At 48.8% G+C, this 16,000-nt stretch overlaps 1 protein-coding gene across 1 annotated transcript; it reads right to left on the bottom strand.

Moving 5' to 3' along the window:
* Positions 1 to 245: 245 nt before the first annotated feature.
* Positions 246 to 14,718, bottom strand: DDX23 (DEAD-box helicase 23). The gene is made up of 17 exons (XM_032876905.1): positions 14,611 to 14,718; positions 10,992 to 11,200; positions 9,330 to 9,440; positions 8,303 to 8,396; positions 8,126 to 8,191; positions 7,435 to 7,573; positions 7,030 to 7,163; positions 6,790 to 6,902; positions 6,396 to 6,539; positions 6,073 to 6,298; positions 5,625 to 5,770; positions 4,218 to 4,395; positions 3,328 to 3,570; positions 2,757 to 2,908; positions 2,434 to 2,542; positions 1,514 to 1,688; positions 246 to 1,151 (listed from the first exon to the last, which is right to left on the bottom strand). The coding sequence occupies exons 2-17, from the start codon at positions 11,198 to 11,200 to the stop codon at positions 928 to 930; spliced, it is 2,463 nt and encodes an 820-aa protein (XP_032732796.1). The 5' UTR covers positions 14,611 to 14,718; the 3' UTR covers positions 246 to 927.
* Between the last annotated feature and the right edge of the window lie 1,282 nt (positions 14,719 to 16,000).

Raw genomic sequence — 16,000 nt, 5'->3', positions numbered from 1 at the left:
CAGAGCTACGTGTGAAGTGAGGCCAGAGCCGGCAGGGGAGCCGTGTTCTGATCCTGCTGTGTTTCTTGTCTCCCCTCAAGTGGCCTCCCGTCAATTCAGACTATGAGCTGAGGCCCTGGGCTCTTCTCCGGATGCAATTTTCTCTCATCTCCAAGTCAACCCAGTGAGCCCAAGGCCATCCTGCCATCTTCTGTGGCAGCAGGGAGAACCCAGGAGACGGAGTGTGGCCAGAATGTGACATAGCCTTCGTCTTCATGTATTTATTCTCAGAACATACAAACTCATCTTCTCAGAGAATAAAAAACAGAAATTTCACTCAGTGACTTCGAGATGGGCACAGTCGGCTCACCCTGTCCCCACGTCTACTAAAAAAATTCCCTGGGAGAGGGGTGTCTAGAGCACCCAGCACCCCTTGGCACAGGGGCCGTGCACAGCTCGAAACAAGGCTCTCAACTGGTTTTATAATCCAAAAGGACAAATGGCTGCCAAAGTGACAGAGTCCAAGGTCCCTCACCCTCACCATGCCAGGCCCCCCGCGGTCAGCTCGGGCAGCGACCCAGATGCCCCTTCCGCAGTCAGGTCTGTGCCAAAGAGGTGAGGCCAGGCAGCCAGGCTTTCGTTCAGTTTGTGAGGCAACACCAACCAGCCGCCCCCACGACGGCAAGAGCTGAAGGCCCAGTGCAATCCTGAAGGCCTCTGGAGGGGCAGAGCTGGGCCAGAACCCGGGGTACTTTGTTCTCCCCGCCCCTGCAGCAGGCTCCTCTCCCACTGCAGCCCCACACTCAGGCCTGCAGACCAGAGGTAGCGGCCAAGGAGTCTGATTGTTCCCTAAGGCCCCGTGAGAGTGAGGACCTGGAAAGAAAGATTCGAGGGTCCTGAGGAACAGGCTCCAGAACATGCCCTGAAACTGACGGGAAGTGCGCTGTGTCAGGCAAAGATGGTCTCTTCCCGACGCTTCTTGGTGAGGATGGTGCCTGGCTTGTGCTGGGCATCTGGGTGGTTGGCTAGTTCTGGGGGGCAGGAGGACACCGGGCTCTCCAAGATGGCTTGCTTCAGCTCATAGAACACAGCGGAGTCCTCTTTGGTGAGGAAGGTGATGGCCACACCACTCTTGCCAGCTCGTCCCGTGCGGCCAATGCGGTGGATGTAATCTGGAGAGGGGGAAGAATGCCACTGAGGATACCAGGCCTCACTTCGACAGCCATCACCCACCCCAGCCCACCTCTGAGGGCAGTCGATACCGCTCGAGCCACCTGACCCTGCAGCAGCCACCGTGCTCTCCCCACCACAACGGATGGTGATCATCCTGCCACACCCAGCCTGAGAGCAGCCCCCCGCCATGCTTCCCCACAGCCCGGGACTCTGTCCCTCATACAGAGACAACACACCCACGGGAGACAGTAGCAGAGCTCGACTCAGTGGGACAAGCAATCCCAGACTCAGCTGTGAGGAATGAGCACCCAACAAGTAGCCGCCCTTTACCTGAATGGAAGCTGCCTTCCCCTGCACGTACCTTCAATGTTTTTGGCCATATCATAGTTGACAACCATAGACACATCTTGGATGTCAATACCACGACCCGCCACGTCTGTAGCCACCAAAATGTCCTTGGCCCCAGCCTTGAGGTTGGACAGTGCAAACTCTCGCTGCTCCTGGCCTTTCCCACCGTGTAGCGTGCACGCATTGTACTGTTGGGAGAATGGTGAGGTGAGGAAGAGCAGCAGGGTCATGGGAAGACAAAGAAGTTACAGGGGTAAAACTTCTTTGTAGACACCGAAGGAGGGCTGCAGAGCAGCACGGTAGAAGGGGAAGGAAAAAGGAGAGAGGATGAGTGCAACTGGAAGCAAGGACAGGCAAGCTGGAGAAGGGAAGGGAGAGAACAGGGTGTGGTGTGACCGGGGCAGACAAAGGTCAAAGGTAAAGCAGCTGCGGGGCACGACAAGTGGAGCCAGAGAGAAGGGAAGTCATCAAAGAGAGAATGAGGCTGAGATGAGGGTGGCAAGCAGGGACCAAGACACCTAAGGAAGTCCAAGTGTTGAGTGGAGAGGACACACCCTCCCCTTCAAACACCAAAAGCAGGACTAAAGGACACCGGTCACCCCCATCTCCCTCCTGATCACACCACCCCCTTTCCCAAACATGTATCAACACAAAGAACTCTGATCCACCATTCCACAGCCTCAGATCTGGCCAGGATGTGCGTCTCAGAACCTATCCCTGGCTCAGCCCCCTTGGAGGAAGACCCAAGGCAGCTCTGGCTGGCACTGCTGATCTGGACAGGCAATCACAACAAGAGACCCAATCCCTCATCCCCATCAAGCAGCCTCTTCCCTCAGGCCCTGACTTGTATATTAAAGAGGTTAATAATGGGATAGAACTGAAGGGGCCCTCTATTTTGAGAAAGCCCACTCGGTTGTCCCCTGCCAGACACACCCCCATCTTCTCCAGGGATTTCGCCAAAACATCACAGCCCTTCTTCTGGTTGACAAAAATGATAATGGGTGGATCAAAGCCCTGTTCCAAGATTGCGAGCAGCTTTTTCCTGGAGAAAAGAGGAAGAGGAGAAAAATGAGAAGCATACTTCCGTGAGATGGTCACCGTGGTCTACCAGGACCAACCCCATAACCTTTAAGCCCATGGCACCCCCAACAAGAAAACAGCAGCTCTTTAACACAGCAGAACATTCATCCTCCAACCCTCATACTGAAAAAAGCCCCTTCTTCATCATGTTCTTGCTGGTTCAGCTGCCCCCGTACCTCTTTTCTGACTCTGACATGAGGAAGACCTTCTGTTCCACACGTTCGTGGGGCTTGCCCGCAGAGCCAATGTATACCACAGCCGGTCGCCGAAGATAGCTCCGGGCCAGACGCTCCACCGCCGGGGGCATGGTGGCCGTGAACATGACTGTCTACGGAAACAGGAAGCTCAGCCCTGGGCCTGGGCAGACACTGCCACGTCTCCCCCATTGCCACAGGCAGCGGAGCCTGGGCTAATGAACCTACAGCGAGCCACGGAGTAAGCTCTGACAAGTACCACCAGAAGAGATCGTGTCCTTTGCCTTCCCCCTTCTTCCCTCAGTACCTGTTCACCAAGCTCCTTTACATCCTACAATGGCAGGAAGGGCTGAGAGCATTTGCTGGCACCCCTGGTAGGGACCAGCATGAGGCCTTGGAATCATTTTCTAGGGCACAGCCAATGGCTCCACTGCTAGGACTTCCAGAGGGCTGGCATGCTGGCAACTGTACTCTGGGCCCACCTGGGGCACGAAAGGCCTCAGAGCAGGTTTGGCACTGTGCCCTGATTTCCCGGCTAGGGAAGCAGCCTTACTTGGCGGTACTTGTGTTTTCCTGACTCGAAGTTGGCCAACATCTTCTCTGGGTCCTCAGCCTCATCTGTGTCCGGCTTCTGGTTGCTGACAGGCATGTGCTCCAGGATCTTCTGGACGTCTGGCTCAAAGCCCATGTCAATCATCCGGTCGGCCTCGTCCAGAACCACATAAGTACAGCGGCTCAGCACAAGGTAACGGTTCTCCAGCACGTCAATCAGACGTCCCGGGGTAGCAATCACAATCTGGAGGGCACAGTGGAGACATATGCAACCGCAGCATGTACCTCTTTCTTCTCCGTCCTGTGAACCATCCCCCGCTTGGACAACAGATCTCCCATGCTAAGGAACTTGGACCCTGACCTCCAGTTAGGATTGGCAACAAAGGTTCCTAAGAACTGGCACAAAATCACTTGTTGCCACCTTGGATTTTTTTAAGGAATGAATAGGGTCCCTGAGTAAGTTCCAGGAGTTAGACAGAAGAGGCAGAATCAGAAGGAACTTTCTTAGACAAAGAAGAACTAAAGACAACTATGGAGAGGATTACATAAAGGGATTATGGCAAGAAGTCTGTGAAAGACTCAATTCCTGCATCAGAGTTCTTGTAAAAAGCTCTCTTCCCCCACCCTGAGAAGACATGGTCTATGGCAGAGTAAGAGCACAGATATGAGCTTCAGATACGAACCTCAGCTCTTCTCATTGCCAGCTGTGACTCTGGGCAAGTTACTGACCTGAGCCCCAGCTTCCCCTGCACAATGGAGGTACTCTACCTATCATACATACAAGCCAATGCTTTTCTTCAGTTTACTGTACATCTGTGGCAGAAACTAGACACACAGCCCCCAAACGAAGAGCCCTCCCACAGCGGGCTGGCTGCGGCTAGGTGAACAAACCTCACAGCCCATGCGCAGCCTGAAGCCCTGGTCTTCTCTGGAGATGCCGCCAATGACGGCCACAGTGCGGATGCCCAGTGGCTTCCCAAACTTGATGGTCTCTTCCTCAATCTGCTGAGCCAACTCACGAGTAGGGGCCAGAATGATGGCGTAAGGGCCCTGGTCTGACTCTTCGATCCTGTGGTAAATGGGGCATCCCACAGTTCCGTGAGCTTTGGTTCTCATCCAACCACAAACAGGAGCAAGACAAAGTCACTCTTAAGGGTAGCTATGGAGATGGGGAGGGTGGTGGGAAAAGGATGCAAAGATCTCACTTAAAAATCAGAGACTCCAGGGCAACCCTCTTGGGTCCCCTCCCTCTTTGGGAGCTTTGATCTATCACTTTACTATCGCTCAATAAACTTTGCTTTGCTGCCCACCAAAAAAAAAAAAGAAAAAAGAAAAAAGAAAAAAATCAGAGACTCCAGGACAGTCAAGTTCTTCAGGGAGTGGTCCTGGCCAACCAAATCATATATTTCTTTGATACTGTGATCCAATCATTCCCTAATACCGGACCCAGACCAAAGAAGGTGGCTTCTGATTATAGACTTGAAACAAAGAAACCAAACAGGGGCACCAGGCTGACTCAGTTGGAAGAGCATGTGACTACTGACTGCGGGGTCATGAGTTCGAGCCCCACACTAGGTGCAGAGATTACTTAAAAATAGGGGCACCTGGGTGGCTTGGTCAGTTAGGCATCCAACTCTTGATCTCAGCTCAGGTCTTGATCTCAGGGTTATGAGTTCATGCCCCATGTGAGTTCAAGCCCCGTGTTAAAATAAGCAAACACTGGTTAAAAATGAGTATGGGGCGCCTGGGTGGCTCAGTCATCAGGTGTCTGCCTTCGGCTCAGATCGTGATTCTAGGGTCCTGGGATGGAGCCCCGCATCGGGCTCCCTGCTCAGCAGGGAACCTGCTTCTCCCTCTCCCACTCCCCTTGCTTGTGTTCCCTCTCTCGCTGTCAAATAAACAAATAAAATCTTTAAAAAATAAGTAAATAAAATAAAATAAAAATAAATACAGGGACACCTGGGTAGCTCTGTTGGTTAAGAAGTCTGCCTTTGGCTCAGGTCATGATCCCAGGGTCCTGGGATCGAGTCCCACATCGGGCTTTTTTCTCAACGGGGAGCCTGCTTCTCCCTCTGCCTGCCACTGCCCCCTTGTACATGCTCTCTCACACACAAATAAATAAAATCTTTTAAACAACAAATACATACATATATACATAAAACTTATTTTAAAGAAAGAAAGAAAGAAAGAAAGAAAGAAAGAAAGAAAGAAAGAAAGAAAGAAAACCAAACGCTCATTTGCCACTGTGACCTTTCCCACCCAGACAAACCCACCCCAACAGGTGCCTGCTGACCCCACCTGTCAATTTTGGGCAGAGTGGTGATCCAGACCAGCAACGGGATGAGAAAGGCTGCTGTCTTGCCACTGCCGGTCTCAGCTACACCAATGATGTCACGATTCTGCAGCCCAATGGGGATTGCCTGACGCTGGATAGGTGTCGGTTCCTGCAGGGACCCAGAGAGAGGGATGGGTACAGATGGAACTCTGAGCCCTGGACTACTGCTGACAGAAGTGGGCCCGTGTGCCAGCACAGGGGGAGGATACCAGCACACAGGGAGGAAACACAGTCACCAGAGACCAATACTTCCACCAGAAAGGGACAGACAGGGTTACCTGAGTGCTCCCTGGCACAGAAGGCACCAAACAGAGGAGCAAAGGAACAAAGCTCTCTGTTCCCAAATGAAGCCTATTTTCCCTGAAATGTAGGAATATGTCAGGTCTTCTGAGCCAATCTGCCCCTCCTTACCTTATAGCCACACTTATCGATGACCTCCAAGATATGTGGGGGCAGAGAAGAGTCCTTCCAGGACCGGATGGGATTGGGGATCTTGCCACCTTTGGTGGTGATGCTATAGTCCTCTCTGAAGATCCGCCAGTCCCTGTCCGTCATCTCATCTAACTTCTTCTGGGACCAGTGCCGATCATCCCAGCGTTGCTTGGCTTCCTTCTTACGAAGCTTGCGGAGTCTGGCCCTGGAGCGGGACGTGAGGGGCAAGTGGGATCAGTACCCTGCAGCTCCTTTTTGCAGGCGCTGGGCTGTGGCCTACCACCCCCAGCCCCGCCACTCACTCCTCCTGCTCCTTTTCTTCCAGCGTCCGCCTCTTCTCCATGAGATCTCCATAGAAACGCGACTGCTCTCGCTTCTGCTGCTTCAGGTCGATGCCTGCGATGAAGCCGCGCCCCAGCAACTGCACCTGGTGCCGCTCCTTGTACCTGAGGTGGAGGCGGAAGGAGAAAAGCAGAAGCGGTGACAGCGGCAGGGAAGGGCGGACTACCAGTATGTCCTGATCTGTCCAACCTTCCCAGCCAGGGTCTTTCCTCACCCAGAGAGCTGGCTGCCTATACGCCGGCCAACATCCCCGGCCCCGAATCTTACTTCTCTATCCGTAGCCGCCAGTTCTCTCCAGGACCAGCTGAAAAGTCTACTTTACAAGACTTAGCACTCAAGCCCGGAGCCACTCACAGGGGGTTGTAGTCAATGGAAGTGTCCTCAGAGGCATCCCACTCAAAGACAAACTTTCGGTCATTGAGATGCCGCGTGCGGCGCCGCTTCTTGATGCCGCCCAGATAACGCTCCTGCCCAGGGACAAAAAGCAAAGCTCGAGGCCCAGCCAGGTTCACATGTGGAGATCAGAAGGGCTTGAAAGCCGAGCCAAATCTCCGTGGTGGGTGGGGGAACCGAACACGGAACCAAGGCCTGCACCTTAATGGCATGCAGCTCCTTGCTCTTATCCTTCTCCTCCCGGATCTTCTGCCGCCCTTCCTCATCCTCATTTCCATTGGTCTCCCGCTCCATCCTCTCCCTGCGTTCCCGACGCTCCCGTTCCTGAGGGTCTTCTGCAGACCAAGGAAAGCAAAGCTGCAGAAGAGCTCAGTGCAAGAAAAGAGAGGGTGCAGAGAGGATGCGGACAGCTAATGAGAAGGGGCAGCTCTAGGACACAAGGGAAATGGAGACCTAACACAAAGTCTTCTCATCAACTCCCCCACCCCTCCCTCTCCCAAACTCCAGACCAAACTGGTTTCCCGCCCTCCTAAGTAACTAAGTGACAACGACAATCCCATCCCAATCCTACCCTGCCTGGCGGCTACACAGGGGAGGGAAACGAACCCAACATTTTCCTGCCCAAGTCTTGGAACTGTTTCCTTTTCTTCCGCTCTTCCTCGAGCATCCTCTGCCGCTCTTCCACCTCCTGCTGCCGTCGCTTTAGGGCTTCAGCCTCTCGTTCTGCTTTCGAGAGGAACTTGGGCTACAAAACAGATTGGAACTGTATATAAAGGACACAGAAGTGGGATATAATCACACCACTGATGAGGAGATGGCCGGGAGCCCGACAGTATTTGCTCAGGCATTACACCAGGTAAAGAAAACATGGATAGGTCGAGGACCCTGCTATGGCCTGAACTATGTCCCCCTCAAAATTTGTATGTCAAAGTCCTAACACCCAGGACCTCAGAGTATGACTGTATTTAGAGACAGAGCCTTTAAAGACTGTTTAAGGTAAAATGAGGCTCTTCTGGTGGACTCTAAACCAACTGACAGGTGTCCTTTTAAGAGAAAATTTAGACACACGGAGACAGTGGGGGCACGCCCACACAGAGGGAAGATCATGTGAGAACAGAGAAGACATCCACCTACTAGCCAAGGAGAGAGGTCACAGAAGAAACAACCCTACAGACATCCATCTCGGCTTCTAGCCTCCAGAATGGAGAGAAAATTTATTTCTGTTGTTTCTGTCCCTCAGTCTGCAATGTTCTGTAAGCGCAGCCCTGCCAACTCACAGAGACCCCCACATTCTCACCTTAGCCTCAGCTTCTTCCTCAGCCTTTTTCTTGGCCAGAAGTTCCTCCAGGGATAATGGCTGTGCCTGAAGATAAAACACAGTACTTCAGTCAATAAAGTCTCTCTCCCTTTGGAGATTGGTAACGGAGAACTTGAACTGAAGAGGAAGATGAGAGAAATCCTTCCTCTCCTTTACCTTAGGCTTCTTATCACCGTGTTCATCCTCTTCATCCTTCTTAGAGTCTCTATCTTTCCGAGATTTAAAATCTTTTCCTCGGCCAGGAGATAAGCTTTAAGGAAAAGGAACAGGAAAGGTCCATATCACTCTCTTAACCCCGTCCCCTTAATGAGGGTCAAGCTGAGCCCCGGAAAGGATGGAAGTTTTTCCATGATTCCACAAGACTGGCTCATGGCCATCCATCACACCCTGAAGCTTCCTTCACAGGCCTGGTCACTGTCTGTTCTGAAACCTCATGATGGCCCTGTCTTGGCCCTATTCTACCTGATTCTCCTTTTCCTAAACTAATCTCTTCTCCCAAGTGGGTCTTCAGTACCAAGGGCAAAAACATCTCTTCCAAATAGCAGGTGCACATTGAAAAAAAAAATCCTACTTAACTTTATAATACAGAATGAATTTAGTCTACAAGGTCCCCCCAACCCATGTACCTTTCCCAGATACTGCTCTGTACCTGCTCTGTGTCCCCATTCTCCCTTCCTAGCAGTCCCCGTGATCCTTCCCCCACAACTGCTACAAGCCCAATCTACAAGAGATCTTAAACAACCCCCTTATTTGTTATGGAATTACATCCTTTGCCCTGAATTCTAACCTACACACTCAGAGCCTAATAAAAACTTTGCATACAAAGTTTCCAGGGGAAAGAGATCAAGATACTGGGGCATTAAGCTATCCCAACAGATACATGTTGTCTATCTTGGGTAGAAACCCAAATGGTCCAACTGAGCTAAGAGAATGTTTTACAGGCTGGTAACCCTCCCAAACTAATTTCTAACCTTTAAGAACAAGTTGACCCTAAATGACTATGACCCAAGAAACTGGTTATAGCATCTAAGGATACACGCCTTCTAAAAAAGACAGCTCTGCAATCACTGCCAGTAGGAGCCACTAAGAACTATTTATTTTCCTATGACACCAAGCCAGCTTAGAGGCAGACGGTAAGAGATGGGACCATTTTCCTAAAGCCCACTCCCATTCTCTCAGGTACCTGGATCGCTTACGGTCCTTGTCCCGTCTGTGCCCATCCTTGTCCCGGTCTCGGTCCTTCTTATTCCGATCACGCTCTTTATCCCGTTCTCGTTCTTTATGCCTTCGCTCTCTAAAGACAACAAATTTAAGAAATCATGTAGTATTAGCAGAGTATCCAGCTTCACTGCAGCACTAAAGAGGTTCTCATGCTCTTTTCTCCACAAAGTAATATTTTACAAATTGGGGTACATGTGTCCAGGGGAAGCTATAAGGGAATTCTATGAAAGTCTTCTAGGGGTGCCTGGGTGGCTCAGTCATTAGGCATTTTCCGTTGGCTCAGGTCATGATCTCAGGGTCCTGGGGCTGAGCCCTGGATCGGGCTCCCTGCTCGGCGGGAAGCCTATTTCTCCCTCTTCCACTCCCCGTGCTTGTGTCCCCTCTCTCACTGTCTCTCTCTCTGTCAAATAAATAAAATCTTAAAAAAAAAAAAGAAAGAAAGAAAAGAAAAGAAAAGTTTTCTAGATCAAAGCTGTACTACTAAGCATTAATGGCAACAATAGGCCATGGCCTATGCAAAGAGAGGGACTATCCTTGATCATCTGGACCTTCATCTTACAAGTTCCCTCTTAATTTTTCTTTTTTTTAACCCACATTATTTTATTTGGGGATTTTACTTGATACAGTACAGTCCTATTTACCAAAGTAATTTTTTTTTAAAGATTTTATTTATTTATTTGACAGACAAATCACAAGTAGGCAGAGAAGCAGGCAGAGAGAGAGAGGAGGAAGCAGGCTCCCCGCCAAGCAGAGAGCCAGATGTGGGGCTCAATCCCAGGACCCTGGGAACATGACCTGAGCCAAAGGCAGAGGCTTTAACCCACTGAGCCACCCAGGTACCCCCCAAAGTAATTTAAACCAATCTGAAGTGGGGATCAGCAAATTTTTTTTTTTTTTTTGACAGATTACAAGTAGGCAGAGAGGCAGGTAGAGAGAGAGGGTGGGGAAGCAGGCTCCCTGCTGAGCAGAGAGTCCGATGCAGAGCTCCATCCTAGGACCCTGAGATCATGACCTGACCTGAAGGCAGAGGCTTAACCCACTGAGCCACCCAGGCACCCCAGCAAACTTTTTCTGTAAGGGACCATACAATACATATTTTAGACTTTGTGGACCATAAAGTCTCTATCAAAACTATTCAGTTTTGCTTAGCATGAAAACAGCTATAGATAATATGTAAAGGAAAGAACGTGGCTATTTTCCAAAGAAGTTTATTTATAAATCCCTCTTAATTTTTAAGAGCTACTGGGTTGGGGCGCCTGGGTGGCTCAGTGGGTTAGAGCCTCTGCCTTCAGCTCAGGTCATGATCCTGGGGTCCTGGGATCAAGCCCCTATTGGGCTCTCTGCTCGGCAGGGAGCCTGCTTCCCTGCCCCTCTCTCTGCCTGCCTCTCTGCCTACTTGTGATCTGTCTGTCAAATAAATAAATAAAATCTTTAAAAAAAAAGAGCTACTGGGTTACTAGGTGTAGAGAAATATATGAAAGACTGTAGAGAAATATAAGAAATATATGAAAGACTGCAGAGAAATATATGAAAGTCCTAATACTGGAGGCATGAGAGGAACCAAGAATGAGGAAGTTTGAAATGTACTCTCCCTTCCCATATAAGACATGCAAAGTTACTTTACCTTTCTGTAGACTTGGAACGGGAACGCGAGCGAGAACGGCTGCCTCCCCGACGCCTATCCCTTGAACGATGCCGCTTCCTGTCTTTAGATGGGGAAGATTTCCTATCCCGGTCTCTATCTCGTTCTCTGTCAGGAGTCCGAGATCGCTTCCTTTCCTCCTTGGAAGGTGATGCATCCCGGTCCTTTTTGTCAGCTAGCTCTCCTGCCATCTGTCATGGATAAGAGGAATACTTATTATGTATTAGGTACCACTCCAAACTGTTTATATATAATCTACTTAATCTCAAAATGACCGTATGAGATAGATATACTGGAATGCCTACTTTTTAAAAAAGGTTTTATTTATTATTTATTTGACAGAGAGAGAGAGAGAGAGAGAACACAAGCAAGAGGAGTGGCAGGCAGAGGGAGAGGGAGAAGCAGGTTCCCCACTGAGTAAGGAGCCCAATGCAGGACTCGATCCCTGGACCGTGATATCATGACCTGAGCCCAAGGCAGACACTTAACAGCTGAGCCACCCAAGCATCCTAAGAATGCCTACATAATAGATGAGGAAATGGAAGCTCAGGTAGGTAAGTTCTCTTGAGTTCACAAAGAAAGTTCAAAAGAGGTAGAAAAAAAGTTTAACTTCAAGATTTGGGATTATAACAAGGACCTCAAAGAAAACCTAAATTTAAGTGGAGAAACAAACTCACTTTCAGCCAGATCAAAAGAAATGTACTTTTCATTATGTAATGGGAAAAACTTTGTGGAGGGCACACAGAACCTCTATGTACTTTTTTTTGGGGGGGGGCAACTCACTGTGAATCTGTAATTATTTCAGAATAGAAAGAAAAAAAGAAAGGGACCAAAAAGTAAAGGTCACAGACGGCCTGACTGGCACTCCCTACTCAGATTCTCACAGCCTTGACCACTACCCTGTCCCATGAATTTGTTCTGTGCAGGAATTTGTTCTTGCTCCTGCTGCCTGCAGGACACTGAACACCATGTTGCACCATCAACTGTCCTTCAGACTACAAAATCTGCTTCAGCCAGGAGCTAAAATGACACTAAGTCTGAATCTACCTCTACCCCATCACCATCACCATCATCCCTAAGACTCAGAATACATTTCTGAGAAATTATTTTATGCCCAAATAGTTTAGTTGGAATAGCAGCTCCCCAGGCATTCGCTTCTGATCTCCTTTCCTCATACAATATCCTGCCATATATCTTTAAGAAAGGGTAATGGGTAAAGAAAAGATAAATGAACAAGTAGCACTTTCAAAAGGTGAAGACAACCCATCTTGCCTCACACCTGTCTAAGAAATGACTCAATGTTCTGTATTAGTACAACATGCAGTTATACTTATATCTCTTCTATCTAGAACCCTAAGAGAATAATCCAGAAGAAAGGTTATCTTCTCTATAAAGCATCCTTGACATCACTCACTCTTTCAACGAATATTCACTGAGCACCTGGTAGGTACCAGAAATTTTTCTACCTACTGGAGATATTGCAGTAAAAAGTCTCTGATCTCATAATGCTTAAATTCCAATGAAGCAGGTAACAAGCAGAGTAAGAGAATTTCAAATAGTAATGAGAACTAATAAACAGGATAAAACAGGGTGGATATGACGGGGAAGGGCAAGAATGAGGGCTCAAGAAAGAATTTTTTAGATGACATGTAAGCTGAGACTTGAATGATGGGAAAGAGACTGCAAAGATCAGGGAAAAGATCTTGTTGGGTAGAAGGGACAGCAAGTACTAAGACACTGGGGCAAGAACTAGCTCAGCATGTTTGCCAATTAAAAAAAGACTTGTGTGGCTGAGTGACAGTGATTGGGGGGATTGCGGGGTACTGAAGACTGATTCAAGCTGAGTTCAGGGAGATAGTCAGGAGTCAGATCATGGAAATGTGTTTTAGACCAGGGGAAAGGAAAGTGGATTTCAACCTTACAGCAACAGGAACCTTAAAGGGTGTTAACAGGAAGTGATGTGATCTAATTTTACATTTTTAAAGAATTTGGTGACTTGCAAGAAAATATAGAATAGGGAGGCAAGAGTAGAAAAAGGACCACTGAGAATGCCATTTATAGTCTAGGCAAAAGATGACAGTAGCTTCTTCTAAGAAAGTGGCAATGGAGATGGAAAGAAGTAGAGAGCTTCAGGATAAACTTGTTGGCCAAGCTCACAGGACTTAACTGATGAAGGGAGAAAGGGAAAGAGGAGATACAAAGATAACTCCAAATTTAAGGTTTGACCTTAAATGGTGCCATTAGTGACCAGAAATGACAAGAGAAGGAACAGACTTAGGAAGAAACAAAAAGTTTCTTTTTGAAAATGCAATTCTAGAACTCAGGAGAACCTGGAGACAAAAATTTGAGTTATCAATGTATAGATGGCTTTTAAAGCCATGGGACACTAAATCATATTACCTAGGTAGGCAGTATAGTTAAGAATGAAACAGAAGAGAACCAGGATTAAACTCTGGAACACTGTAACATTTAGAGGTCAGGCAAAGGAGGAGCCGGAGAAAAAGACTGGGAAGAAGCAACAGCCAGTAAGAAAGGGGAGGAAAAAGTAAGTATGACACCACAGATGCCAAAAGTGTGTTTCAAGGAGGGAGTGGCAATTTTTCCAAGTGGAAAAAGACTAGAAGATAGAGGAGTGACCATTGCAGTTGGAAAAATGGAGATGGTTGGTGACCTGGACAAGAGCTGTTTTGACAGCCTGGAGAAAAATAGAAGCCTGAGTGGAGTGGGTTTAGAAGAGAATGAGAAGTGAGAATAAGGAAACAGTAAATATGGACAACTTTTATTATAGATTATACTTATCACAGGGGCCTGATAACCAGGCTTACCCTGATCATCGATTCCCAGCAACCTTCCTTGCAAACCTCCAGGTCTCTGAGTTCCTCAGTTCTTGTAGGGTAGGGGCAGATCCTCTTTCTCATCCAATTAAATATTTATCAAGCATCTACTATATGCAAGGCACCGTGCTAGATATTGTGTTGAGTTACAAAAGGAAATCAGGAAGATCCTGTCCAAAGGTAGGTTACAGAACAATAGAGGGTATGAGGCACTTACCAAGATGAAGGCTCAGATGAAGTATTACAGAAATTCAAAGAAGTTTCTTTTCATTTGCAAAAGAGGATTTGGAAAGATCTGTGGAGGAAGTGGCTCTTGAGCATTTAAGTATAGGGAGAATTTGAAGATGTGTAATTGAGGGTGCGGAAAAGTCATTCCCAGCAAAAGAATAAATATTACAGGAAGCGCAGAGGCGGGAAAGCATGACTGATTCTGGGAGAAAAGCCAAAGTCCCAGTTTGGCTGGAGCAAGGGCTACTCGAAACATGAAGGAATAAGCTCGAATAGAGGGTATCACAGGTGCTGTGTGCTCACGGGCAAGAGTCTGGCCCGTTAACTTCGTCCAGGGACCTGGCCTCTGTCCCCAGGAGCCAACACTCCGCACTGGGGCCCGCGCCCCTTCGCTCCAGCCCGCCAGAGCTCTCCGGGCTCGTGCCTCTACCCTGAAGCGTTCTTCCCAGCCTCGTCCCGGAGGCAGGGGCCACCGCCGTGCCCCCACTCTCGCCCTCTCTGCAAGCTCGTGGGGACCGCCTCCATCGCTCGGGACTCACCACTCTGAGTCTGAACCGCCCAACGCGGCCTCAACGTCTCCGAGCAGTCGCCATCTTTCCCGTTTCCTGGTCGCCGAGATGCATTCCCCGGCCGCGAGGCAAGCTGGGAAGGCGAGTTCCCGGTGCAGGGCAGCGTGGGCCAACATCGAGTGCCTGAGAACTACTAATACCATAATGCACCGCGTGAGGGCCGGCCCCGGGCCGAGGGGTCTCCTGGGCAATGTGGTTCTGCAAACATCTGAATTTGCGGGAGTGAGAGTTACCTGTGGGTTTGCTTCCAGCCAAAGATTCTCTCGCCGCACAGTCTTCCTTGGAATGTGCTGGTCTTCCCAGAAAGTCATGACCTGTGGCTTACGACGAAGGAATTTAAGGGCTTCCTGAGCTATCAATAGCGCTTAATCTTCAGTAACAACTACAGTAACAACAAATAGTGTACCGCGTGTGGAAGAGCGTTTTTACAAAAAAAAAAAAAAAAAAGGCGAGGTAGATTAGCCCCATTTTACGGGTAGACAAACTAAAGGTTAGGTTACAGGAGTAACCTAGTGTTTCACAATGAGGATGGGACAGTTCATTGTGTGGGACTATCCCCGATTCAAGAGGAGGTTTTAGCAACGTTTGGCCGGGCAGGAACAACCCGCAATTATTATGCCAACTCCAGATGAACCCATACGTGGATTGCAGAGCCCTCCTAGAAGGATGGTATCACCTGGGCTGTGGCACCTGTTTTCTCAACTTTCCAAATAGGATCCTGGCTTCCTTATTTTCTTGCCCTTTGAAATCTACCCAGTTGTTGGACTACCTTCCTAGTTTTGCTTCTTTTTTCCTCCTAGTCCCCCCTCTTCAGTCATCCACGGAGCTTTCTCTATCCCAAATTGTAGTTTCTCTTTGGTCTTATGGTTCATAGTTCACCAGCCCCACTGCCCCCAAAGAAGCCAAACCTTGCAATTTCTGGGATGGTTTAGATAGATACAGGGAAGTGTCTAATGTCCTCTCCCTTCCCATTTTCCCATCATCAGCATTTTGGTTTCAATACCATGGGGCTGTAGGTCTGGCTTTTCTCTCTAAATGTATGTTCAGTTCTCTTCAAATAGAGCCTCAAATAATCCTAAATAATCCTAAGCCCCTGAAACACCACACACAATGGCCCAAAGTAACCCTGGGAGAGACAGGCTTCGGCTCTTAGAACTCTACTGCCATTGATTTGCCCACTTTTACCCCAGAGGAAGATCTGAGGGGAAAGGATATCTGAGATCTACTCGATGTAACTCATGCAGTGAACACTGGAGGGCTCTTCGCTCATAGAATGGAACTTGAACTATCAGACCGAAGGTGTAGACCTTAAGAGCGGCAGCTGTAGTATTTACTGAGAATCTTCTAAGTGCCCAACTCT

This window comes from Lontra canadensis, unplaced genomic scaffold (assembly GCF_010015895.1).
Source record: "Lontra canadensis isolate GAN:19392208 unplaced genomic scaffold, GSC_riverotter_1.0 scaffold59, whole genome shotgun sequence".
NCBI classification, from domain to species: domain Eukaryota; kingdom Metazoa; phylum Chordata; class Mammalia; order Carnivora; family Mustelidae; genus Lontra; species Lontra canadensis.
The sequence above is the reverse complement of the archived record's forward strand: the minus strand, read 5'-3'. Positions and strand labels throughout refer to the sequence as shown.